The 27975-nt window shown below is 41.1% G+C and overlaps 1 protein-coding gene across 1 annotated transcript; it reads left to right on the top strand.

Moving 5' to 3' along the window:
- Positions 1-27492, top strand: PIK3R4 (phosphoinositide-3-kinase regulatory subunit 4). The gene is made up of 20 exons (XM_069860001.1): positions 1-115; positions 819-1583; positions 3589-3722; positions 3899-4481; positions 6751-6885; positions 8392-8613; positions 10301-10474; positions 12102-12247; positions 14153-14356; positions 15179-15380; positions 16714-16913; positions 17724-17934; positions 19803-19968; positions 20704-20868; positions 22010-22221; positions 22505-22636; positions 24150-24250; positions 25331-25419; positions 25840-25948; positions 26890-27492. Exons 2-20 carry the CDS (start codon positions 854-856, stop codon positions 27058-27060), a joined length of 4086 nt encoding a protein of 1361 aa, XP_069716102.1. The 5' UTR covers positions 1-115; positions 819-853; the 3' UTR covers positions 27061-27492.
- The last annotated feature ends 483 nt before the right edge of the window (positions 27493-27975 follow it).

Genomic DNA, 27975 nt, shown 5'->3' with positions numbered 1-27975 from the left:
CTCACGGCGCCGCCCCTTCCCCGCGGTGCCGGTTCCGCCGCCCGCAGCCCCGCCCGCTCCGTCCCGGGGCTCCCACCGCCTTCCCGGCTCCGCCTGGGCCGGCCGGGCCGCGCCGGTGAGCGCCCGGACAGCGGGCACGCACCCGCCGCCACACCGCGGCCCCGGCCCCCGCCTCCCCGAATCCCCGCATCCCCGCACCCCTGTCCTCTAAGGCTTCCCCGCATCCCTGTTCCCCACTTCCCCGCATCCTCATCCCCCGCATCCCCGTCCCCCTCATCCCTGCATCCCCGACCCGTCGTCCCTGCATCCCTGACCGCTCATCCCTGCATCCCTGTCCCCCGCATCCCTATACCCGCATCTCCGTTCCCCTCATTCCTCCATCTCCGTCCCCCTCATTCTCCATCCCTGTCCCCCTCATTCCTCCATCTCCGTCCCCCTCATTCTCCATCCCCGTCCCCCTCATTCCTCCATCTCCGTCCCCCTCATTCCTCCATCCCTGTCCCCCTCATTCCTCCATTTGCGTCCCCTCATCCCCGTCTGCCTCATCCCTGCATCCCCATCTCCTCATCCCTGCATCCCCGTGCCCCTCATCCCCACATCCCTGTCCCCCTCATCCCCGCATCCCTGTCCCCTGCATCCCCGTGCCCCTCATTCCCACATCCCCATCCCCCTCATCCCTGCATCCCCACCCAGGTGGGAAAGGGCAGTATCTGTGGCAGCAGGGCAGGCTCCGCGGCTGCAGGGAAGGGAGCGAAGCAGCAGCCAGTGTGGAATAACCCGTTGTTGTTGGGTTTTTTTCCCCCTTCTCCACCCCACAGGTTGAAGCGGGACAGCTTCAGGTGGAGGCAGAGCCATGGGGAACCAGCTGGCTGGCATCGCCCCCTCGCAGATCCTCTCGGTGGACAGCTACTTCTCCGACATCCACGACTTCGAGTACGACAAGAGCCTGGGCAGCACCCGCTTCTTCAAGGTTGCCCGCGCCAAGCACCGGGAAGGGCTGGTGGTCGTGAAGGTGTTTGCCATCCAGGACCCGACCTTACCCCTGACCAGCTACAAGCAGGAGCTGGAGGAGCTGAAGATAAGGTTGCACTCGGCGCAGAACTGCCTGCCCTTCCAGAAAGCCACCCTGTCTGAGAAGGCTGCCATGCTCTTCCGACAGTACGTACGGGACAACCTCTACGATCGGATTAGCACCAGGCCCTTCCTGAACAACATCGAGAAAAGGTGGATCGCCTTCCAGATCCTTACCGCGGTCGACCAAGCGCACAAGTCGGGAGTCCGCCACGGGGACATTAAAACGGAGAACATCATGGTGACCAGCTGGAACTGGGTTCTGCTGACTGACTTTGCCAGTTTTAAACCAACTTACCTTCCTGAAGACAATCCTGCTGATTTCAATTATTTCTTTGACACGTCCCGGAGGAGAACCTGTTACATCGCTCCCGAGCGCTTTGTCGATGGCAGCATGTTTGCTACGGAGCTGGAAAACATGCGGGACCCTTCAACTCCTTTGGTAGACTTGGCAAACAGCAATCAGCGAACGAGAGGGGAGTTAAAACGTGCCATGGATATCTTTTCTGCAGGTACTTGGAACAATCAGGAGAGACCAGTGTGTTGTTTCGTGGGAAAATAACATGTTGCTGTGGTCAGGGTGCAGAAAAGCTTATTTGGGGCTGGTGGTGGTTCTTTTTTTTTACAGTAGGTTTAGAGAACAGCACATGGAAGAACTTGCTTATTTTAAGCATAAAACCCAACTCCAAACCTTTCATTCACAGACAGAGTACAGACACAGTACAGCAAGCAGCATAACATGAGTGCATCGCTATGTTATCTGAGGAGGCGAATCGCAAACTATTCTGTTATGGCTCAACTCTGGCCTGAGATGCAAGCCACAGACCAGTATCTTCTCGTGGCTGAGGTTCCAGGAACACATAGCATATGCCTTATGGGATGCGAGAGGAGGAACCAGTCAGTGGTTCACCTAAGGTTGTTCAGCTGCCTGGGGACTGAGCCAGCTTTCAGAGCACTTTGGCTGTATTGGCTTTAGAAACCCTGTCTTGTTTCATTTTCCCCACAGGCAGGAAGTTGAATAACTAAATAAGGTCCTGTCATAGTCCCACTTGCAAATATTTGATAGAGACTGACTGTGGGAGCCTGCTTTTGACTTGTCTTGAGCAGCTTAAAAGAATCATAGAATCACTAGGTTGGAAAAGACCTCTTGGATCATTGAGTCCAACCATTCCTATCTGCCACTAAACCATGTCCCTCAGCACCTCATCCACCGGTCTTTTATATACCTCCAGGGTATGGTGACTCGACCACCTCCCTGGGCAGCCTCTGCCACTGCGTGATGACCCTTCCTGTGAAAGTTTTTTTTCTGATGTCCAGCCTGAACCTCCCCTGTTGGAGCTTGAGGCCATTCCCTCTCGTCCTGTCCCCTGTCACTTGGGAGAAGAGGCCAGCTCCCTCCTCTCCACAACCTCCTTTCAGGTAGTTGTAGAAAGCAATAAGGTCTTCTCCCCTCAGCCTCCTCTTCTCCAGGCTAAACAACCCAAATTCCCTCAGCTGCCTCATAAGACTTATTCTCCAGCCTCTTCACCAGCTTCGTTGTTCTTCTCTGGACTCGCTCCAGAGCCTCAACATCCTTCTTGTGGTGAGGGGCCCAGAACTGAACACAGGATTCGAGGAGCAGTCTCACCAGTGCCGAGTACAGAGGGAGAGTAACCTCCCTGGACCTGCTGGTCACACCATTTCTGATACAAGCCAAGATGCCATTGGCCTTCTTGGCCACCTGGGCCACTGCTGGCTCATGTTCAGTCGCTGTCAATCAACACCCCCAGGTCCTTCTCCTCCAGGCAGCTTTCCAGCCACTCTTCCCCTAGTCTGTAGCACTGCAAAAAGCCAGAAGTTTGGAGGGGTTTTATTTTGCTTTGTATTTCTTACTTGGTGTTTTAATTTACAAGCTGCTCTTACAGCCAGACTTTCAGGACACTCCAGTGATAAAGCAAGATTGACCATTGGGAGCAAACTGTGGGAGTGAGGCCTTTGAAGAGAATGTGTGTCATGCACACAGTGGGAGGGGGTTGTGTTTGGCAGTCTCGTTTTTTCCTACTATGCTTATGAACGAGTCTCAGTGAGTGTACGCTGTCCCCAGCAACACTGAGGAATTAGAGGTTATATTTTTACTTTCTGTGAAAGGGCTGCTTAGTTTTGACCTACTGCCCGATCCATGCTGGCTTACTGGCGCTCTTCTTCCACGTGACAGTGTTGTGGATTTCTTTTCTGGTGATACACTTTCCAGCTGGCAGGTGGCTGAAGTCACTGCCTCATGTTTCCTAATTGCAAACTCCTCTGCTCTTGTCATGTTGAAATAAAATACTTGGGAGATATTTTAGGGATCAAGTGTAAAAGACAGATTTTGGAACTTGAGATACTTTCCCCTTTCTGCAAGTTATTTTGGCAACTCATTTTCCTTATTTTTAATCAAGTGTCACATGGGGTTTGTTGTCTGCATATAGAGAGCAAAGTTAAAGTGTCTGTCTGTAATCCTCTGACATATCTGACTTTTTTTTTACCTTGGTTCCCCAGGCTGTGTAATAGCAGAGCTCTTCACAGAAGGTGTCCCTTTGTTTGATTTATCTCAGCTTTTGGCTTACAGAAATGGCCTCTTTTCCCCTGACCAAGTCCTAAACAAAATTGAAGACCACAGTATCAGAGAACTGGTAAGGATGGACTACAGCATTAGAACTATTTGTATGGTCTGTAGTTTATTTCACCTACTTTGGTGACAAATTGCTTATTGTTTGGGTTTAGTTGGGTGGGGTTTTTTTTTTGTATTGCAAATGTCTAAACCTTTAATCTCTCTCTCCCGCTTCCTCCTACTTTTGCCTTTCTCAAGGTCACACAGATGGTCCATCGTGAGCCAGATAAACGTTTAGCAGCTGAAGATTATTTGAAACAACAACGTAACAATGCATTTCCTGAAATATTTTACACTTTCCTTCAGCCTTACATGGCCCAGTTTGCCAAGGAAACGTTTGTATCGGCAGATGAGCGTATATTGGTCATACGTAAAGATCTGGACAACATCATTCACAATCTCTGTGGGCACGATCGCACAGAGAAAGCCGAGGGAGAGACAAAAGAGAATGGGCTGGTTATTCTAGTGTCTGTGATAACTTCCTGTTTACAGACTCTCAAATACTATGATTCAAAACTGGCTGCTTTGGAACTGATTCTTCATTTAGCACCAAGATTAAGTGTAGAAATTCTTCTGGATCGTATTACTCCTTACCTGTTACATTTCAGCAACAACTCTGTGCCTAGGGTGAGGGCAGAATCTGTGAGGACACTAACTAAAGTTCTTGCTCTCGTCAAAGAGGTGCCACGCAATGATATTAACATTTACCCAGAATACATTCTGCCAGGCATTGCACACTTGGCCCAGGATGAAGCCACCATCGTCAGACTTGCATATGCTGGTAAGAGGAAATTCCGTCAAAAACAGAATTTTGGGCTTTTCTGCATTTCCTTAACTGTTTTCTCTGCTCAAAATCATCACATAGCTTGCTGTTCCTGTTTTAGTAAATATCCTGAGAAATTACTGCAGGTAAAGACAGCTATATTCACTTCAGCTAACTAGTGCAGGTGGTGGCAGCTTTTTAATAATGAATGGATTGACTTATACTAACAGATGAGTTTCTGGTGTAGATCTGTACCCAGAGGAAATAATTATGTGTTAAATAGTTGACAAAATGTGTTTGCTTTCTGCTGGATGGATTAACTTTTTTTACAGTTAGCATTCATTCTTCTTTGCGGTTCTGCATGTAAAAGCAGTTTGCAGAGTGTGTACGTGTGCTAGGGCCTGGATGGAGCTTGCAGCAGGTCTGCCCGCGGCTAAAGTAAGAGTTCAGTTTAGAGCCTAATGCTCAGAGAAGCAGCCCTGGTTTTATTCCCTGAATAAGCAAGAGTACAGCAAAGAAAAGTACTTGTCCAAGCAGTCTTTGTCTAGCTAAGTGTGTGAACAGGACTTTCTGAGCTTCCCCACCATTTGCAGCTTTTATTAATTTATTTTAATTGACATTTCAGTAGTTCACATTGCTTAGAATGGCCTGATTAAACTGAATAAATATGAAACAAACTTAAAACATTAGTGTGTTTCTAGGTTTCAGTTATTCTCCCACAAAATGAAATTTGATATTCAGGGGCTGAAATTTCGTTGTTTGTTATGTAATAGACTGGCTTATACCACAGGAGATGTTTTCTTCATACGCTAGTCCAGGTATGAGTTCTACCTGGTTTAGGAAGAAGCTTTACAGTCATGCCCATACTTGATATTTACCATAAACCCTTATTTGCTGTGAGTAGCCCATTCTTAAGTGTGTCAGTTTGGGGTTTGATTTTAGGTTTGTTTTTTTTTAAATGCAGAATTCAGTTGAAAGTGTTCCAGGTGATATTTTTATTTTGTTTACTTAGTAAGTTGATGAAACTAGTTATTGAAGACAATGTATAGTTAATGACTAGAGCCAATTGCTGTTGGTCACCTTGATCTTCTCCATTTAGGGCTTTGTGAAATAACTGTTTATTATGCCTCACTTTTATTTGTAGATTAGCAAAAAAACCTCAAATTTTGTAAGATTGTAGTCTATCCATAATCAGTTTTTAAATGAACTAATACACAGCTGAACTTGTTAAATAAGCTGAAATGGAAGAAACAAAATGCAGTCTTCTTTTCTACAACTGCAAAAAGGCTACACTACAGGTCTTGGTACCCTGTAGAATCCGGTAGCATCTGCTTACAGAGGTTCTCTCTGTGTTCAGTGGTTTGGCTTTATTATCAATTGCGATACAGCCAGAATATTTTCTGAAATTTGAAAAAGTTTTTTTGAACAGTAGATAGTTAAGCCTTACTTTCAAATAGCTTTTCTTTTAAGAAAACATTTTAAGTTTCAAATAAATATATCCATATATATATACTTAAAGGTAGTTAACTTGTGTTACTGTAGCACACTTCTTGGAAGTGGTCAGGCTGGTGAGTTACAGGATTTGATCTGGGCTATGGACAGGCTCCACTGGCATCCTGCTGTTGTCTTGAATAACACTCAGAATGGCTGCTTAAGTGGGACTTCTGTTGCAATGAGATTATTCCTGTACCAGCAGTGGCCTGACTTAACTCATATTTTATAGAATCATAGAATGGTTTGGGTTGGAAAGGGCCTTAAAGATCATCCAGTTCCAACCCCCTAGCCAGAGTTGCTTCAGCAGCTTCCAAACAGTGCAAAACAGTGCCAAATTGCATGCATAGATATGGAGACAATTGTTCTAAATGTGGAATCCAGCCCTGAAGGGTAATGCTATTGTTATTCCCTAGGATACATATCCTGGCATGGCGGTTTGTCGTTGTTTTGTTGACAGTAAATATGTGAGCATATTAGTTAATTCAGGTTAATAGGCCTTTAAGTTCTGTCAGGTTATTTTGTCATTAACCTGAGATAAGATGGCATTTAGAGGTAACTCAAGAAGATTGAAATTAGTCCTTGTTACTCTTGATATCCTTATATTTCTTCCTCTTGTTTGCTGTGGTCAGAGTCAACAGAAGTGGGTTGGCTGGAGCACATTGTGTTAATTTTAATCCCATTTGCCCATCATGACTGGTATTGTCAGTGGTTTTAACCTCTCATCAGAAGGATCATGAGATTGATGTAACTGGCAAAGTAAAACCATTCTTAATCAAAACGTTTTCCTTTGCAGAAAACATAGCATTGCTGGCAGAAACTGCTCTGAGATTTCTGGAGTTAGTACAGCTGAAAAATCTGAACATGGAAAATGAACCAAATAGTGAAGAAACAGATGAAACATCTTACCCTAGTGATAACTATGACACAGGTAATGTCACTTCTACTTACTTTGCCTGCTTATAATAGCAAATCTTGGGCTAAAGCTCCTTGTTAGCACTGATCTTCCTCATCTCTTGAAGTTGTGTCTTCCTATGAAATGAGAAGAATGCTTTGCCTCGACCAATATCAAAGTGTGTGTTACCACTTCTTGCAGAAACTTCTTTTCTGAACATTGTGAAGGACAAAAAAAGCATATGAATGAGCACACTTTTCTTCTCCAGAAGTTCTTGAGGTGTTCTTGACTGTGGTGCTGGCTGCTAGGTTTCATATCCAGCTTCATAGAATCATAGAATCACCAGGTTGGAAAAGACCCATCAGATCATCGAATCCAACCATAATCATCGAGTCCAAACATAATTTCATTCACTTCTGTAAACAAGTAAGCTGCAAAAATATGGCTGTATTCCAAATACCACTTCCATTGAAGTGGCAGGCAGAGTTAGCTTTGAAAAACCTGTCAGATTTTAGCATAGTCATAGTACTGTATTTTCCAGTTGTTCTTCCTTTTCTCTTGTTATGTCAGGCAAATTCTTTTTGCCTGAATATGCTGAATATATGGATGTCGTTGGGCAGTAACACTGCTATCTGTGCTGTTGTAACTGTAGTACAGAGAATGAGTTAAAATCCTAAGGATGATTTTTCTTTTTCTTTCCCTTGGGAGGGTGATATGGTAATAAATGACATATGTGTTGGCTCCGGTGCCTTTTAATGATGCATAGCTTTCTGAAACAATACTAGGCTGGTCTTCTAAGCTGGGAAGAGTTTGTGGTTAAAATGGAAATCACCCCCATGGGACAGCAATAGCTGAATTTTTTGTGCTACTTCCTTGTACAGCTTTCAATAATAGCCAGTGCATTAACATTTCTGTTATTTCAATTTAATAGAAATAAATTTTTAGTTGCATCATGGAATAGAAGCTATGAGCAAGGTCATTTTCAATTTTTTTTTTGTCAGTACCTTTAGGGTAACTCCTAGTATTTAAAGAAATTGGAAGTACTTACTTTGTTTATGCCTCTCTGCATCCTTAATGAAGCCAACACATGTACCTAACTGAAAATATACTCTTGATCTGTTGTCAGTTCACAAATTTTGAAATTGATAGTCAAATAAGCATATCAAACCAGAATTGCCTCGAAGCATTTTTACCATTTTAACATTGCTGCTGAATCATTCTGATGCTTCTTCACATCTGCTTTTGATCTCTGTATAATGAACTGGATCATCTTAGTTGAACTCATGACAAGTTTAGAATGTATTGATCTGGTAAGAATGCCTCACATCTCTATACTTTTTGGCTTTGCCACCACTTCATGCTTAGTCTGAAGTCTTTGGTAAGCCAGTAGTTGGAATTGTTGAGGTTCTGTTGCATTGCCCACCTTACTGAGGCAAGTCTTCTTCGGGATGGCCTCTCAGTGTAACTCCTTTAGCTGCAGGTAGTACACATACATGTATTGTTTCTCACCAACCCAAATCTTCATCCTGTTTTCCCTTGCAGAACTGCAAGCCTTGCATGAAATGGTCCAGCAGAAGGTTGTGACTCTGCTTAGTGACCCAGAGAACATTGTGAAACAAACGCTGATGGAAAATGGGATAACACGTCTCTGTATCTTTTTTGGACGTCAGAAAGCTAATGATGTTCTTCTGTCTCACATGATCACTTTCTTAAATGATAAGAATGACTGGCATCTTCGAGGAGCTTTCTTTGACAGCATTGTTGGTAAGTGTTTGATTTCAGCCAGAGCAGAGAGGTACTAAGGTAAATAAATTAGTTTCTGCGTATTCCAGAAACTGTTAACAGTCATATAAAAGTCCCATCTTATAAGGATTTCTATAATTTATAGGAAAAGACTTTTCTGAATCCTTTGGTATTAGCATTTCTTCAGGGAGTGAAAACAAAACAATGTAAATACAAATTTATTTTTCTTTTAGTCCAAATATTTAATACAAATGAGACTGAGGCATTTACGTCTAAGTTAGATTAACATAAAGATAGAAACTTAAAATGCTTTTTTTTTTTGAGTCTTTGCTAAAGCCACTGACTCAAAAAGCTAGATTATGATAAGTAAATACTAAGATTTCTGCAAATTGTCCTGTACCTGCATCACTTCACATGTGTGCATGGTCCCATTAACTTGAGGAGACCTGCTCAGATGATGAAAACTCTGCATTGGTATAGGCTAAAATTATATCTGGAAAAAATTTTCTAGTGCCTCAAAACCTCACTTAAAGATTCCTGTCAGCTTAGAAAACAATTTAAACAATCTTAGCATTGATGACATCAGCTGTTAGGTATATTTAATGTTTCTGTATGTTGGGAACTATTCCACATGCCAGTTCCTGAGAAACAGCGCTCGGGATTTTGTGGGTCAAGAAAATTTTCCTATTGCAGTACCTAGGGGGAAAAATAGTACTTCAGGTGAATGGCAAGAAAAATGAGCACGATTAAACTTCCAGCAGGGCCATTATGGTGGGCACATTATGACTGGAACTCACAAAATGCTGTGCTGTCAAACCCTACAAAGATATGATGGTGATAATTTGTCAGAATTTGTTTAGAAGAAGCAATGGGGTAGCCAAAGTGCAGGTTGCAGTGCCCTTACTTCTTGCAAAAGGCGTGTAGACAGATGTCTTGTTTTTCACTCTTAATTGCCTCACAAGAATCCTGTGGTTTTTAACTTACCCAGTAGCTGTTCAAAACCTCCACAGAAGGATTTGGATAAACTTCAAAATTTATATTTTTGTTTTACACTGTTTTACTTAAAGCGTTTGCACATCTATAAAACTGAGCTCTCTAACTCACGTTTAAGTGTATGCAGGCATGGCAAATAATTTGAGACCGTTTAACTAAGCAGTAAATCTTGCAGCCATATCAAGCTGGAAGAGTTTTAGAAGATTGTTCTAAAAGTTCGTTTTTGACTATCAGTGAATCTTTCTTTTGTGGCTCAGTGAGTATGTGTTACAGGTTTTCCTTGCTGCTAATTAGTCCAGTATCCAGTTCAGTCTTTTCAGGAGCCTGGATGATACTCAGATTACAATCTCTATTGAGTTAAAAGACAAAATCCTACTAACAGCACCTTTCATTTTGCTCACTTGTTCTTTCCATGTACAAATGCAAGCATGCGTCGCCACCCCTTGGGAGCACTGCTGGTTTAGCCTTCTGCTGGCCAGTTGTGTGCTGACATCTATGCCTGGCATCTGGAAGGACTTCTGCAGGCACAGGGATCAGCTTTTATCAAACAGTTATCAGAATATTCACCTAACTTTGAATGGAAAGCAGCTTCCTTTTTCTATAATGACTAATAATCTGTTTTGAGATGTCTCTGTGAGATTGCAACTTTAGACTTCAGTGAGGAAAGGCAAGAAGGTGCTACTTTAGATTTTTATGTGTTCTTTTTATGTTTCAGGAGTTGCTGCTTATGTTGGCTGGCAAAGCTCTTCAATACTGAAACCTCTGCTTCAGCAAGGTCTCAGTGATGCTGAAGAATTTGTCATATATAAAGCCCTCAATGCTCTTACCTGTATGTGCCAGTTGGGGCTCTTGCAAAAACCCCATATTTATGAGTTTGCTTGTGATATCGGTAAGTTGGAATACTGGAGAACACCTTGTTTTCCTACTCAAGAAAACAAATCTTGGTCGCTTGGGAGGAGGGGTGGGACATGGGATGGTTTGCTCACTGGAAGACGACTCACAACTGTAAACATGTCCTGAAAAGGAATATGCAGCTCTTGGGCTGCTCAGGGTGTCTGACAGCCCTTGTAAACCAAACCGTTTATTTTCTATAGTCCAGTAGCAAGACAATAAATACATGCGCTCACTGTACTGTCAATATGCCCAGGCTCATGTGGGCTGGGGTAAGGAATTTTCTGTAGGAATAACAATTAGTGAGCTTCTGAAGAACCATGAAGATGTAAAAATCCTTGGATTGTCTTGCAAAATTTTTTCCTCATCTTTCTCCCTTTCACTTTCACAGCATCTCACATTCATCACAGAAGAAAATAAAAGAAAAAAAAAAGTTTTTCACAGAAAGGGTCATTGAACACTGGCACAGGCTGCCCAGGGAGGTGGTTGAGTCACCATCTCTGGAGGGGCTTAAGGGACAGGTGGACGAGGTGCTGAAGGACATGGTTTAGTATTTGATAGGAATGGTTGGACTTGATGATCCAATGGGTCTTTTCCAACCTGGTGATTCTATGATTCTATGATAAAGCTTCACCATCAGCTTAACTGTCACATATGCACACCTATAGTGCTGTTTTCAAATCTACGCAAAATTGTGTTAACTAACTATTGCTACGTGGACCATGTTAGTGCTCAGAATTCTGAAATAATAATTTTAGTGGAACAAATTGGAATAATTTTCTCTGATTTTATGTAGGACAACAGCAAACAACACTTAGTCCAAAAACTTTGTGCTTTAAGATCTTTCCTCGTTCTTCATGCTAACCTCTTATAAAGAAAAGCTCCTGGTTACTTCTGGAAGTTGATCAGGCAAATAAGTTGCAAGCTCCAACCCATCAGCCTTTGAGGAAGGGGGGAGTTCAGTCCTTCAGACAATACACGATCCTTTCTCATCCTATTTCTAACACCATAAAACTCTCTTTTAACTTAGTAGAACTTTGAATAAAGTGTTGGTCTCTCCTTCCTGCTTCTTCCTAATGTTCTGACTTTTCAAATGAACTCAGAATTCGGGGCAGATGATCTGTGATTATATCTCATGACTAGATACAGTACCTTGACTGCAACTTCTTAAAACCCACATTCTGAGGGTTCTGGACTTCTGAGTCTGATAATCTTACAATTCAAGAAAGGAAAAGAGAAGAAGAAGGAAGAAATAAAGCATTTACTTAGAAAGAAAAAAAAATCATTGGTGTTAGGATTCCTCGTAATTGTCTAGAAAAAGGCTGATGCTTAGTTTTGGATTAGTCTGCTTTGCAAATTTGGATTTGATAGTTAGGGACTGAAATGAATAAATAGGAGAAACATGCTTTTTGGCAAAATCAAGAAAGCTGAGGAGCATGGACAGAGTGAAATCCATGAAATAATTTTCTCAGTATGGGTATTTTAACCTTGGTGCTCTGCAGGAGGGAAGGCTCAGTTTAGAGGTAATTCTAGGGGAGGGAAGTGGCATCACAGGCTGCCATATATAAGATGATCCTTTCTCTTTAATGTGATTCGTTTATTTTAACAGCTTAATTTTCTTTCAGCACCTTTTCTGTGTCATCCTAATCTTTGGATACGTTACGGTGCAGTCGGATTTATCACAGTGGTAGCACAGTATTTGAATATTGCTGATGTCTACTGCAAGCTAATGCCATACCTCCATCCTTTTATCACACAACCAATAATACAGGTAATTCTTCAAGTAATATTAATATGAATATATATTGACTAGTCACAGTTCATAGGTATGTCTTGGCCATGGTCCTGGCTATAAGAATATTAGATTTATTTTTTTTTTCAGTTAAGGTTAGAGGCAATACATTTTTTTGATCTCTGCCAGCAGATGTTGTCAAAATGGCCATTGCCTTCCGTGTGTGAAAGACTGTTGTCTCACATTTGTTGCCAATTGCAGGACGTTTTACAAAGCCTAAAATAAAGAGGTATATCTTTGGTTCAAGCCCTTCTCTGCCTTGTTTACAAACTTTTATAATATTGCGGTAGTGCGTAGGAGTCTAAAAGGCATGAAAAGTTGGCTGCAAAACAAGTGTTTCTATGTTCTGTGCTTTCGTCTACAAGAGTGAGTATTACAGCCCTGTGCTGTTAACACATTTGACTGTGGGCCTGACCCTCTGAAAACATGAGCAGTCTGTTAGGTAGCGATTACTCTGCTTGGGATTTCAGCAGTGCTGCTCTTCCAGTGTTTCAGTGGATTTCCGAGGGTAAGGGCAGAGAGCTCAACATGAATGAGTTAAGTCATTTCATGACAGCCCATGTCTAGGAGTGACCTGCATGATGCTGGTAATGTGATCATGTAGACATCTTTGCATATAACTTTAGGACCTGTAGAATGCATCACTCAGGTATTTAAATAGATAAGAAACAGGTGCAGAATTTACGTTGAAAAGTGCATCACTTGTTTAACATTTTCTTGTAAACCATGCAGGTCGTATCTTCACTAAAATAATATTTTTCCTTGTTTACATTTCCCTAGACACCTAGTGCTGTGGTTTAGGCATTGATGGATAAACTTCTGTCTTGTTCACTTCGTGCTTCATTTTAGTATATAGAGCTTTGCTGTGCAACACTAAACATAGTAAGCAGGTAGGGGATCACACTGAGCTTCACTGTAATGAAGTCCTTGCTTTGGACTGATTTTGAAGGTTTTTTGTTGTAGACAGTCAGCTATGAGAAACAAGTTATAGGAAGGCCATCTTCTAACACTTCTAACAGCAAAGATCAAGTACTAAAATGAAGGTATAAACTCAGAGGAATGTTGGGGCTGTAAATAATTTGGACTGCATACAAGACATTTTGTCCAGACATGTTCTCTGGACACAGACTGACATTGAATCACCACCTGGGTGAATAGAAACTCGTTTGGCATTTTCTGTTTTAATAGCAATAAACAATCTTTAGAAGGGCTCTGTCAGTTAATGATCCTAAATTATGCCTTAACTTGTCAGTTTCTTATGGCTCTTTACTAATGTCCCAATGTTCTTTTGAATATTAATTTGTTACGTGCTTATGCATCCTTATTCCCTTGTATACCTAGGAGGAAGCTCACTAACCTGATTGACCGAGGGAAGATCTTTTCTAGTTGTTATTCTTACAGGGTAAATGTAGGACAAAGAAAGACAAAGTTTGAAATATCTTTGTACTAGTGGTAGAATTTTTAACCACATCTAGCAATACCAAGTTAATGTTCTGAGGCTGCTAGGAGAACAAACAAGGAGAATGGAGAAAATATGACATGACCTACACAGGGGAAGATATTTTTACAGAAGGAGAGAAGTTGAATCTACATTATTGGCACGATCGTGTGCAATAATTTTTAAGTCCTACATTATTTTTTGTTATCGTAAGTTTGAAAATATCTCTTCAGGACCAAGCTGGAAACTAGTTTTTAGAACATGCTTTCAGAGAAAGAGATTGATTTTTGTATTAATATTTGCAGTTCTCCAGTTTCTGACTTTCAGGCTTGGGAAAAGAAGTGCAAACATTGTAGATGTGAGATGACAGCATTTACTGCTGGATTTCCCCATGTTCATACGATATCATCCTTCTCCATGTTGATTGGTCTCTTTCTGAATTGCAGATAGATAAAGAAATAGTCCTGCTAAGCGTACTTAAGGAGCCTGTCAGCCGTTCCATATTTGATTATGTTTTAAGATCAAAGGATATCACAAGCCTCTTCCGACACCTTCAGATGCGTCAGAAGAAGAGGAATGGAGCTCTCCCTGACTGCCCACCCCCAGAGGACCCTGCCATTGCACAACTGTTGAAGAAGCTACTTTCACAAGTGATTATTTTTCATTTGTACTTTGAAAGTCAAGCTTGAGATTCTTGGGCTTTGTATGTCTCTGTGGACCCTAACCTTGCACTTGCTGCTCTGAGGGACTCCTGGTCTGAGTTTCTGATGCTGTAAACCATTGATCTTATTGATTTCATTATATGCTTGTATGACAATGAGTTCAGAATTTAAGGAAGATTCTGAAAAGGGCTGCCAGAAATGGGAAATCCAAGCATAAGATTGCCCTAAATACATCCTCTTTTAAATACATCAGTTTTATGTCTTGGATTTCTGACACATCTGTAATGATATTGATGTTAAAGAATAAGTGCTGTATGTCTTGTTGTTGGAGAGAAGAGCATGCGCTTGTTGGAGAGAAATACAAGTAACAGTGCAAAAGCCAAAGGGAGCTGGAAAGCATTGAGGCTTATGTATGAAGAGGAATACCCAGTTGTAAGAACTGGGAAGTGGTGCAGCTAAGTCTGTGTGTGTGGGTTTTTTCTCTTTTTTTTTTTTTTTTGTTTCTCTACAGCCTGCAGTCTGTAAGCATGGCCTAGGTGTCAACAGAGCAGATACCACCAGACAGTGATCCAATATTAAGTGCTATTCTACCCTTTAACTATTCCCAGCTCTGTTCCTGAGGAAGAAAGCAATTCTTATGCTACCCGAAGTCTTTTATGGGTGATACACTGAGGTCTTGAATTCAGCGGATGTGCTCTCTCTTTCCGCTTCTGAGCCAGTCATGAATCTTACTGCTTCTTAAATCCTCTGTGTCTCGATGCACAGTCTTGTTCAGAAGTAAATAATAATATATTTTCTTTTATTCTGTAGGGGATGACCGAGGAGGAGGAAGACAAACTGTTAGCACTGAAAGATTTCATGTTAAAATCAAATAAAGCTAAAGCCAATATAGTGGATCAGAGCCACCTGCATGACAGCAGTCAGAAAGGAGTGATAGACTTGTCAGCTCTGGGAATAACTGGGAGACAAGTGGATCTTGTTAAAACAAAGCAGGAACCTGATGACAAACGTGGTTAGTATATTTTATAGTCTGTATAGATGAAGCATAGCCTTTTTTCAGGGTCTTTAATTTGCTCAGCAAGTGTTCTCAGTAATTCAGCTTGCATAACTGTCACCATCCCCATTGAGTTTGCAACAAGAAAATGACTGCTGCTATTTGAAGTGTGAGGTGTCAGAATGCTCTTTGGGTCAGTGAAAGACTGAAAGGGGATGTTTTGTCCCTGAGAGTACTTAAATTAGCTTGATTGTATTTGCAGTAGTAATATGCGCAGGTTGTTCAGCTGATTGTGTAAACAGGACTCCAGTGACCCATGGTAAGTGTAAGTTATGAAGGCCACATTTCTGCTCTCTCTGTTTCCTCTCAAAAAGTGATGAGCAGTTTAACTGTGAAGATCCAGGATGTTTGCTTGAGGTAGCCTGGAGGAAACTGATCCCTAGGTGTGATGAAACAGGCTAGCATTGAGGAGTGCTGCTCATCCACCCCCTTTTTACTTTGCCCGTTCCTCTTTCAGCTTGAAAACCCTCTTATATTGTTCAGCTAACTCTGTTCCAGTTCTTTGTATCTTCAAAATTCTCCTCTTCCAAACAGTGAGCTTCCTCTTTGCTCTCTCAAGCTTGCAGTGCCTTCCTCTGTACAGCACTGATAGGTTCTGTGTTTTCAGGTGTAAATATACAGAAATATCTGCAAGCCAGGTAGGTATTGCTATCTTACTTACAGAATTAAGATGTTAGTGGACAGGATTTAAAAGTTAGTATATGAAGTCTCTATTTGAACTGATTGACTTCACCCGAAAATGTTACCTGTGCAGTCTTTATGCCCTTAATGTTTTCACTCACTTAATCCAAATTTAATTTGTCCCATGCTTTAATTTCTTTTTCTATATTTTACATTTTTAAGTGATTCCTGAGGAGTGCTGAAAATAAATAAATTTCCTGTATACAGATAACATTCTTGAATCTACAGGTGATGTTGTGATTGTGATGGAAAACTGATTGCAAGTCATTGTCAGTGTCCAATACATACTGTGCTATTACAAATTAATCCCTGTTTTATGTCAGTAATGGATTAACTCTCATTAAAAAAAAAAATTACCATTTTGACTTATTGCATGAGTCAACAATACTATTAAGAAGGTGGAAACAGGGTACTTGCCATGTGTGTTCTGTTTGCCTTATAAATCCCTATCAGCTGGCTTAAACAACCTTAACAGTACATTTTTCTCTATATAAATAAAAAACTGGCATGTAAACATTAGAATCTTATGTAGTCTGAAAGTAATGATCAGCCTGAGTGAATGTGGTCGTGATTGAGGGTTTTTTTTCCTCTCCCTCCCTATTGCTTACAGCTAGAAAACATGTAAAGCAAGATTCAAATGTAAATGAAGAGTGGAAAAGCATGTTTGGGTCCCTGGAACCAACTAACATCTCCCAGCCAATATCCAAAGGGCACGGGCAAACTGCTGATCCTGAAGCCATTCAGGCTGGGAAGCCACTTCGTTCAGAGTCCTCAGCTGGTATTTGTGCAACTTTGTCATCCTCCCCACAGGTATTGCTGAAAAATACTGCCTTTGCATCTTAAACTGAAATGATTCAGTTGTTTTAAAGCCAAGTGGGACTACAAGGATATGTTGTTCTTGTTTTGTTTGGAGGTTATTTTACACTAGTGCTATTCCCTGATGTCTTCTCCAGCAAAGTAGCTGACTTTCAAGTTCTTATTTGTAAAATAAAGTTGGGTTGACAGAGGATGGAAGGCGGCTTAGTTGTTTGAACAGAAGAGCTTCACTAAAAAATAGATGCTTTGCATGAAGAGATGGGGCTTTGTGGATTAGTCAGTTAATTAGGTCAGCTGTTCTGGCGGGGAAAATGACTTTCCCTTAAATTGCATTCCTTGATACATGTTACAAGGAAAAGAAGAGACGTCATCATAGCTGCATTTAGACATTCTGTACCTGTAACACTTAGTACTGGCTACAGAAGGAGGGCTGGGAGCCGTGCAAGCTGAGGAGGCATCTCTTTTGAGTCTGAACGCTTCTTTCTGTTCTGTTTCTAGTTTGAGATTAACTTCTCCTAGCTTTAAGAGGTGTCCATGGCACATTAGAGTTTTTACGAATACAACACGGAACAGTTGAGAACAGGGTACAATAAGTAAAGGGTTAAGCTTTTTTATAAATAATCATTTCCACTATTTAAAATTGTTCTAATGCAAGCATGGAATTTTTTTGAATGCTAATCATTGGTAATTGACTCAATAAAAGAGTCATCCAGTTTTCTTCAGTGTGAACCACTAATCTCAAGAGCAGGATTTATCTGTGTGTAGAATGTAAGGCTTGTATTTTTGAGTGCTTATCTCTTATAGGCGTCTGATGGAACAGTTGTTCAACCCAGGAAACCTACTATACAGGTACTGAGCAGCACAGCGTCCCCATCTGCACACCAGTTACGTATCACTACTTGCAAAACTGAACTTCAGCAACTGATCCAGCAGAAGCGAGAACAGTGTAATGCAGAGAGACTTGCCAAACAAATGATGGAGAATGCTGAGTGGGAGAGCAAGCCCCCACCTCCAGGTAAATCACAGGCCACTGAGGTTATTATACAAAGAAAAAGATATAACTTTAGTTAAAGCATCATCACCTCAAGGAACAAGTGCGAAAGATGAGGAGAAGAGGAAACTATTGGTGTAGAAAATGTCCCTACTCTGCAGAAAACCTATTTGGCCAAATACATGCATGACCTAGATTGTTACCTTTGCAGTAATGGACCCAAACCACTGGTCCAATGCCCAGGCTACGTGCTCAGTTCAGTGAGTTTTCTGAAGCAAGTTGCTTGTTACTAGATAACTTGTCATCCTGTAACAGGCTATGGCTTGGTTTGGTTTGGGCAAGGGGAGAAACACTGTGTTGGGAGGTGAGAAATGTATTTTGCCTGGGGTGGCAGCAGATATTCAGCTGTCTTGTGAGCATTGTAGCCCTTTGGCCAAGTTTGCTTGCCCAGTGGCACGCATACTGGAGTGGGTTGTTTAAGCTGTTCTTGTTTACGAAGGAGCCTGTTCCCACCAGCAGTGGTGACAGCAACACAGTGCCCAGCCACAAAGACAGGATGTGTGTTCCCATACTACAGTTGCTTTCAGAAGGGAAGGAGAGACATTCTTACCTCCTGTTCCCTTTTCATTACCAGAAAGGAATAACAACCTTGTTTTGCTTATGAAGGCTCTAGCAGGCACTGTAGGAGAAAACACACAGTTTTAAAGGGCAGTCATCTTCCTATGACCCAAACTTAAATTTTGAAGTTCCAAGTGGAGACCGCGATTTGCGCATATTAGTTTTCAGCATTTTCTACTGGTGTTCTCCATTTCATACTCTTGTTGCTTGGTATCCCATATGGAGAATCCTGAGTGTCCTCTACTTATGGGAGTTCATGTGCTGAAACTGCAGGTGCTGGGAGCAGAATCTGTACCAGCTAGGCTTCTAGTCATCAACATGGTGATGCTTTGGTAAGCCTAGCATAAACGCACAGTTTAAGGGAAGTAATAGAAAATCATTAGAAAATGGTCCAACCAGGTAGCCTTTGAACATAGCTAACCTTGACTGAGTTTGGATGATCTTCTGAAGAGAGCTTTACAACCTGTGAAATAACATGTCCCAGTACAAGTGGTTGATCTGCTCTGCCACAGAACTGATTGAGTGCCAGAAAAATGTTCATATTTAAAGTTGGTGTCTTATTCTGAAATTTGCTGTGGTTTGTCCTTCATTATTTTCATCTTCGTGAAAGCGGATGCCTGTTAGAAGTGGAGCCAGATACTTCTGCATTGCTATTTTTCAGAGAAGGAAACTCACCACACAAGCGCTGGCAGTTTCTTGGCAAGAGTTATTGCATGGCAGCTCAACTCCTCGATTTATTTTTGAAAATAAATTTTCTATGGGGTTTAGAAGAGCTGGTTTTTCATTTTATTAGGTGCATAAGGCTGGCAATGTAGCATGTAGCGCAACGCTGGGCTTGTCACTTCAGGCACTCTGCAGCCAATCCAGGAATGTAGCGTGCTTGAATTGTGTTGCTATTATGTGCATTTTGGGTGTTTATGGGATTACTATTTACAGCACTGCTGTCTTCAGAGGCTGATAGCAGAATGATGCACTGGTACATCTACAAAGCCTATGAAGAAGGGCTCTTGTCATTTCACTGAACGTATATGGAAACCATCTAAAAGAAAACTAGATCTGCCAATAGGGTTTAGTTTAGAATTGAGCAAATAGGCTTTTGCCTTTAATATTTAAATGCATTAGCTCTGTGTTTTCAGTTTATTCTGTGCTTTGGAGCTATAATTACTATATCCCAATATAGCTCTTGGTGGATGACATCAGGGGGATTTTCATGTTCCTATGAAGTTAGGAAATCCACACCAAACTTCATGGTTTGTGGTTTTTTTTCCCTGCAGGATGGCGTCCCAAAGGATTGTTGGTAGCTCACCTTCATGAACACAAGTCCGCAGTGAACCGCATTCGTGTCTCTGATGAACACTCCATTTTTGCCACTTGCTCAAATGATGGCACAGTGAAAATCTGGAACAGCCAAAAAATGGAAGGAAAAACCACTACAACCAGGTAGTTTTAAAACACATAGGATTTGGGGGCTGCTGTTTTAGAGTGCAAAATAAATTAGAGGAGGGAGCAAACTATGAATCGTATGTGGGTGTGCTGGAGATTTCAGTAACTAAATACACTGGTGCTCCTCTTCACATGCAACTATAAAATATTAGATTGCTGTTTCAATTAGTTATTAAAATTAAAAATTGTTAGCAAATGCAAAAGGACTGGTTTGCAGTTGTAGTAATTACAGGCTTTTGATTTCATTTCTATACAGACATAAATATGTCTGGTGCTGCTGTTTAAAGCCCTCTGAGGTTTTTTAAACACATTAGCGGAATGCTTAACTGTCCCGTCCACTGATATTTGATGCAGGAAAGCTGCATTGTGGTATGGGGCTGTGAGAGAGAAATCTTAAGAGAAAAGAGGATTCTGGCTCAGTTAAGTAACAGTAGCCACAGTACACTACTTTGATAGAGATCTAGGTTAGACTTTTATTGTACTGGTAGACAAGTGTGTGCCTCTGCAGTTGGAGACTCGTAACCTAGAGACTCGATGATGAAGATTTAAGCTTGCAAAGGCAACTTAGGTTATGTTGCTTTATGATTTTGGAACACTTAGAAAATGTTATTATGAGAGCTTTCTCAAGAGTCATTGCATTTGAGTAAGTATTTGAGAGAAGTAATTTTTTTTTTTTAACGTGCTACAAAAAATTCTTTTTTTTTCCCCTCCCCCTCTCTCTCTACTGTTTAGATCAATTCTGACATACTCTCGGATTGGAGGACACGTAAAGACACTTACATTCTGCCAAGGTTCACATTACTTGGCTATAGCTTCAGATAATGGTGCCATCCAGCTTCTCAGTATTGAAGCTTCAAAGCTCCCCAAGTCTCCTAAAATTCATCCAATACAAAGCAGGTATGTACTGAGAGCAGTTAAATCTCACTGCAGAGCTCAAGCTGTTATATCCCCCAGTTAGATGCCTTGTTTTGCTCCAGGCTTCCTGCTGGCTGAGCCCAGGTTTTATTGGAAGGCTGTAATCCACCATCTTATCCTGCTCTGTAAAGAAGGGTTGAGAGGCAACCATGCAGGGCTGAGGACCGGTAGCTGTAGCTTACTAGTGCCTCCTATGTCACTTGAAACAATTGGTCAGTCTGAATAGTTCTCAGGCTAGACCTTTTATTTATGCACTGGGATTGGTAGTTTCTTACCTCCTCTGTTACAGTGTTAATAGTTATAAAGTAAATTCGGAGATTCTTTTACAGGTCATTAGATAAACCTTTACAAATGTACAACATGTGGTTTGGCCTCAGTATTTCTGCATTTTTTTTCCTGGGCTTTTAATGTGGTGGCAAAGATATGGGGGATGGGATACTGTCTAGAGGAGTATTTGGGGATGGTTTAGCTCTTTCTTCCTTATCTCCATATGAGCAGTTTTCGAAGATTTTTGGCACTGTTTCAGCAGCATTGTCTTCCAGCTTGAGTGAGGGACGTATCCAGGCCCCAGCCAATCTAGCAACCATCTCAAAGACCTCTTTTCTATCCCAAGTAAAAGTAAGGTATCTGTCTCAAATGTCCTCTCTTATTTTGAATTAAGTTCAGAAATGAAATAAGCCAAATCTAATGGAGATGGAAACTATGAATCAGATACTCTCTTTTTTGTATGCACTGCATTTGTGCTTGAAGAAGGGTCCATTCGTAAACACAGTGAGTGATTGACAGCGCTGGTAGGGGTGTTCCTGCCTATAAACTCTAGTAGATGAATATCTGATAAATCTGGAGCATGAAAAGGAGAGAAATATCAAACACCCTGAGAGCACAGAGCTATGTTTGTTTGCAAAGAGCTGTTGACAGCATTTTGCTAGCCTGCAGAAGTCTTGCAGTCCTATCAGCGGAGAGATCTGAGAGAACATAGGCATCCGTTTTATAAAATCAGAAAATTGTTCCTAGCAGATGTCACATGAAGAGGAAAACGCTGCTAGGCATTAGCTGTTGGACGGAATCTTAAACTTGGAAGGAGTCATATCTGTTTCTAAATTAGTTTATTCTTTTAATGCAGGTCCTTAGATCTGAAGGATGATGGCTGTGTGGTGGATATGCATCACTTCAATTCAGGAGCCCAGTCAGTACTGGCTTACGGCACAGTTAATGGATCTCTGGTTGGATGGGATTTGCGATCTAGCAGCAACGCTTGGACACTGAAACATGATTTGAAGTTAGGCCTCATAACTTCATTTGCTGTGGACATACACCAATGCTGGCTGTGTATTGGTAAGCCAGCCTGTATTTCTTGTTAGCTTCTCTCTCCCCTCCACCACCCTGCTTTTGGTTTTCTTTTTCAGTAACTATAGTTCAAGCTTTTGCTTGATCTGATTTGACTACAACATGCTTTTTTCAAGCAAGTGGAGAGAATACCTCCTGATCTGTTTGTGGGAAGTATTCTGTCCTCTAAGTACTTAAAGCTGAAGTCCGTCTCCCTAGGAACAGAGCACAAGGATATGGACAAAAACCTGTATATTTATCCCTCTGACTACGAGGAGCTTTCTCTCACCAGGAACAAGCAATGGTACTATGGCATGCTGGGATATGAGGTTTCAGTTACCTATCTCCAGCCATTCTCATCCTTCCAAGGCCCGGATCAGACGCCTGCTCATGCATCCTGTCTATCAGTCCTGGGTAATTGCAGGTAAAAGATGTCTTAACCTTACCTCATAGTTGCCAGAGGTTGTGATTAAAGGAGCTTCTGTTTCAGCTTCCATTTCAAGCCCTGGAGGTTTATTGTTGGGGGATTTCCCCTTGTAGTTTTTCTTGTGCTTTGCTTGCGGAGAGGAAAAAGGGAAGGTTCATACTCCTGTTCTGCCACTGTGCTCTTCCTTGCTTTTGGAAATAAAAAAGAAGGTAGTCAGGGCAAGGGGAAGTAGTGTTAAGTCATTATGAAAATGATAGACAGCCTTTACTTTTTTCCTTTTCTGAGCATTACAGCTGTCTAATATGCTGTCTACCACATCACTTTTTAAGGACAAAATGTTATAAAAGACAAAACCCAAACTCGTGGTGTACATTGACGTTGATGGGAATTCTGTCGGTGCCTTCAGTCCCTCTGTAGATCAGAGTCTGAAAGGTTGTCCCATTCCAATTCCCACTTGAATCTAACCCAGCTGTGTCATGGGTAAGGTCTTTTGAAAATGTCCCAAGATTCCTTATCTGCTATTCTCACAGCTGCTTCATCCTCACTGTGTGTAGCACTGTCATATACTCTTAAGCATATGACATTCAGGAACATTCTGAAATTGACACGTAGCTTAAACTAATCCTACAATTAAAAAATAGATAAAAGCTCCTGTAAAATGAAAGTAATTTGAGTTTCATATTTAATTGCTTCTTAGGCTTCAATTCTTATTCATTAACCACCATGGGAGATACATTTCTTGAAAAACTGTACAAATACAGCAAGCTTCTCTGTGCTTTCTGGTTTATTTCATCCCTGCTAAAAAAAATAAATCAGTGTCAAAGCTCATTACTTTAAAACATTATTAAAAAGTCCTTGTGTGTTAGGTTGATGCCAGGCATGTAAACATCCCTTTAGCAGAATTCGTTGCCTGTCTACATGCTGCTCAGGGAAGTAGTTGAGTCACAATCACTAGAGGTACTGAAAAGATGTGGAGATGTGATTCTTAGGGACGTGGTTTAGTCGTAGCTTGGTAGTGTTAGGTTAATGGTTGGACTTGATGATATTAAAGGTCTCTTCCAACCTGAATGATTCTATGATTCCACACTAAATGTGGATGTGGAACTTCATTGTAGCTACTGAACTCTAACTTTGGATTGCTGTCTGACCTGCTCTGGAGTAATCTCTGAAGTCCCTAATGACCATGCTGAACAGACCATCCAGTCCTTCTCCAAGAAGGCTGAGAAGTTATCTAGGGAGGAAACTGAGGGTTTAATAACTTTTTAAAAACATTGGAGATTAAAGCAGGTTTATTTTAAACTCTCTTAAATGAAGCACTTTAATGAAGCTTCTACTAAGCCCTAAGACCACATGCGTGGCTTCAGTGCTACAGCAAGACTGACACAAATGCTGTAGAGATCAAGTAGAGAGCATCTGTATGTCATACCCTCTGTATCATGTCAGTAAAACAGGTAGCAAGAGCCAACCGTCCTGTTTTATAGTTTTTGCATTGGCATTGTCTTTCCTGTAGCTGTTCAAGGCAATAATGAAGTCTCCATGTGGGATATGGAAACAGGCGATCGACGCTTCACTTTGTGGGCCAGCAGTGCACCTCCTCTTTCAGAACTGCAGGTCTGGTCTTTTTCTGTTGCTGTTTCTGTTGTATAGCAGGGGCTAGAATGCCCTCAGACTCCATGCTGTGCCTCAATACAGTTATCTGTCTCTGTGGCCTTGCCGGTTTGGCAGTTTGGAACTTGCCCTGAGATTTGTTTTGGCAACATAACTGTGTTGGTGTCAAAATTAAATCCCATTTGTAAAACAGCAGTGTAACCTGAATCTTCATTAGTATCTTCCACTATCTGTGGAATGTATTTGTAACAGTCATTTGCTATATCCAGTTATGTTCTCGGAAAACCAGTGAGCCAGTCAAGCCTGTAAAGGTATTGGCAAAGCTGGTATTCATAGTATGGCATCTTGTACTTACTTCTAGTTAGTGTTTCTGGAATTGTGCGTACTTCTGTAAGCATCTGCTTTTTTGCACATTCTTTCTGTAATTTAATGCCACTACCACACTTTTAGTTTTAAAGCATGAAGATCCTCCTCAACAAGGAGTTAATTGGGAAGAAACAATTTGGAATAGCTGTCTTAAAGCACAGTTACCTATACAAAAATAACCACAGCTGCTTCTGTGAATGTTGTAAATGCAGGTCTGGAATCTACCAGTCTTGAATTTGCATACGCTACAAAGCTTGCAGATTCAGTTCGTTTCGATCACACACTTTGCACGCAGAGAATTTGTGATTCAAGCTGTTTCTTTGCTACATGTCTGTCACTTAATGCATTTATAGCATAAAAATTAGAGCATCTATGTGCTTTTCAGTGTGATTTGCCTGCCTGATTCTGTTAGAAACAATCTCTTTCGTTTGCCATCATTCAGACTGTGATTTCTAAGATTCCAAAAAAGTATTATGCAGACTTAAATCTGTTGCATTGCTCTGTGAAACATAAGGAATAAAAGGAAGCAATTTATCTTAATATATTAAGATGTGGCCTGTTAACAAAGTAACTTGGCATTTGTCAGAAACATTTCGGAAATGGATGAATGGATGGATGGATGGATGGATGGATATGGTAAGGAGTGCATTCCTCTTGTGAAACATGGCCACAGCTTTTCATGATAATTTATTTTTATGTATTCCTTTTCCCTACTAGCCTTCTCCCTACAGCATCCATGGGATATACTGCAGTCCAGCATCTGGTAATCCTATATTACTGACAGCAGGCTCAGACATGAAAATAAGGTAATAAAAGCAACGGTTTTCTTTGACACCTTCCTCTCCACCCCTGCTAGTGCACTAAATTCTTCCAGGCATTGCCTAAGTAAGCTCCAAGAACTCAAAACAGTAATGCTGAAGATATGTTCATTAGTAAGCATGGGTGAGCTAATTGTTCTCAGGAAGAGTAGTACAAAACTCAGTACTTCTCTGAAAAACTCTTCTGTAAAGTTCTTGATAGGCTATGTGACAAAACCAAGACAATAACTCATGTGTAAGCTTGATATGAATGTTGTTTTATCTGCATCGCTCTCTTCCACTAAGTGTAGAAAGCATATAGCATTTGTACCCACTCGTTTTCATCATAAGAGCAAGGTAGCTTTTAAACAGCTGTATTAAAGTGATAAAATTCAGCATCTCGACTTGATTTTGTTTCTTTGTGTTTAGGTTTTGGGATCTAGCCTACCCTGAGAGATCATATGTTGTTGCCGGCAGTTCTAATTGCCCATCTGTTTCCTACTACAGGAAGATAATTGAGGGCACAGAGGTGGTTCAGGTATTTTGCTTTGTTTCATAAGACACATATTCTGCTTCCCTTTTTGGTGATGCTAGGGGTTACATTAATTGCATGATGACTTTTATTGTAACTATCTTACTCTTACTTTTTATGGATGGTGTCAGCATTGTGTTTTCAGGCAGTTAGGAAGAAGTTATCTTAAAAGGAAAAACATTGGTTGTTTCTGAGAGAATTAGACGTACCAAATAACGCCTACATGCAGAAGGCAGAGTCATGTTTCTTTGAAAATATTGAAATCTAGTGTCTTAACACTTTTGATTTTGATCAGTCTTTGGAATGTCTTTTGTATAGGATCTTGGCAAGGCATTGTGAGATGCATTGGGACCGAAATAATATGGTAACTGAACTCTGCAGTTTTTATTACATCCTTCAGAGTGACTTTTGGAACTGGCAGCATTGCTAATTGTTGAATAGCACAATGATTTGTTTCAGTGCAATTGAATGAATGCTACTTCAAAGGTCACTGTTTAAAAAAAACCAAACCACAAGTCAGTGAGGGTCTGCCTATGCACTGTAATATTTGAGTGTTTCATGTGAAGTTCTTCATTGCGTTCATGTTATTGAGCCAGTTTTTATAAAAAGCTTAAGAAGATAACGTATATGTGTCGCTCTAGCTTACTCCCACCCCGGGACTGTCAAATCTTAGTAGTCAGCATAATTGAAATAAATACAAGAAAAAACCATTCTTTTCATAATCAGAGTGCTGTTATGTCAGTTTAAGTTAAGATCTAGGTTGTGTGTGATGAAAAGAAATGAACCAACATCAAAAGAGTGGGAGATTGGGGGGTTGGTGGGTTGGTTGGTTGGTTGGTTGGTTGAAGAGATTTTTGATCTTTTTGCAACCCAGTATGTATGACAGTTCTCCATTTGCAATTGCATGCCTTTCTGCAAATAATCTTTCTCACTTTGTGTTTTTACAGGAAATTCCCAACAAGCAAAAACTAGGTCCAACTGATGAGACCCCTCGGAAGGGTCCAGAGTCTCTCCCTGTTGGACATCATGATATCATCACAGATATTGCAACTTTCCAGACAACGCAAGGGTTTATAGTAACTGCATCGAGGGATGGAATCGTTAAAGTATGGAAATAAAAGTTGTACTAATATATAGGATGTAAATATTTGTAATAAAGAAATAGTGTTATAATGAAGTTTTCAGGGACTGTTTCCAGATCATGGAATAGAATGGGCTTTAAATACTACAGAGGAAATGATAAAATCCGGTGTCTGTATCCTGCCACCTTGTTAGCACTTCTTAATCACTTCTTTTATTAAAGATGAAATACCAAGCAGTCCATGAAGAAATTGTTTGGCCTGGTTTGGACTGCATTGTTCTTCAAGGATATTTCAGAAAATGATTTAAAGATGTTCCACATTACACATTCTAAATGTGCAAAAAGCAAAAGGCTGGTACAAGTACTTCAGCATCTGCCTGCTCCTGAGAAATCTGAGAAATGAGATAAGAACCAATGCACTAATTCCCTGTACATTCTCGTAACTATAATAAAGTCCACTTGAGCTTCCCTGTTTGGTACTTGGGTCTCTCTATATCCCTTGTTCTTCTGCAGTGGTTCTGTACTCTCAGCTGCCAGAGCCATTGGGCTGTTAATTGTAGTTTGAGATCAGCTTAACCTTGCGTCAGTACGTTATGCCTTGCATCCAGCTTGCTTTTGTCTTGAGTCTATTGCTAACCAACGCTGTCCTGGGAACCTAGAACAGTACCACCAGGATGGCATTCTCTGTTATTCAGTATGCGCATCTGAAATAACCCAAACACAAGGTTTCAGCAGGAAGCACTTTTTCCATTGTGCAGTGTCCATGTGAGAGGCAGGCCTGGAAGCCAGACAGGGGCAGTAAACTTTCTCACCACTTTTCCACTGTCTGATCTGGAATTTCATATTTTTCAAGTCTTTTTAAGCTTTATGCTATGAGGTAACTCATTCCTTGCCTGTATTTCCATACTCTGCTTTACAGGGCAGAAAGTTATTTACCCCAGAAACAGGTGGT

The sequence above is a fragment of the Phaenicophaeus curvirostris genome, chromosome 6, assembly GCF_032191515.1.
Source record: "Phaenicophaeus curvirostris isolate KB17595 chromosome 6, BPBGC_Pcur_1.0, whole genome shotgun sequence".
Classification (NCBI taxonomy): domain Eukaryota; kingdom Metazoa; phylum Chordata; class Aves; order Cuculiformes; family Cuculidae; genus Phaenicophaeus; species Phaenicophaeus curvirostris.
The sequence above is the reverse complement of the archived record's forward strand: the minus strand, read 5'-3'. Positions and strand labels throughout refer to the sequence as shown.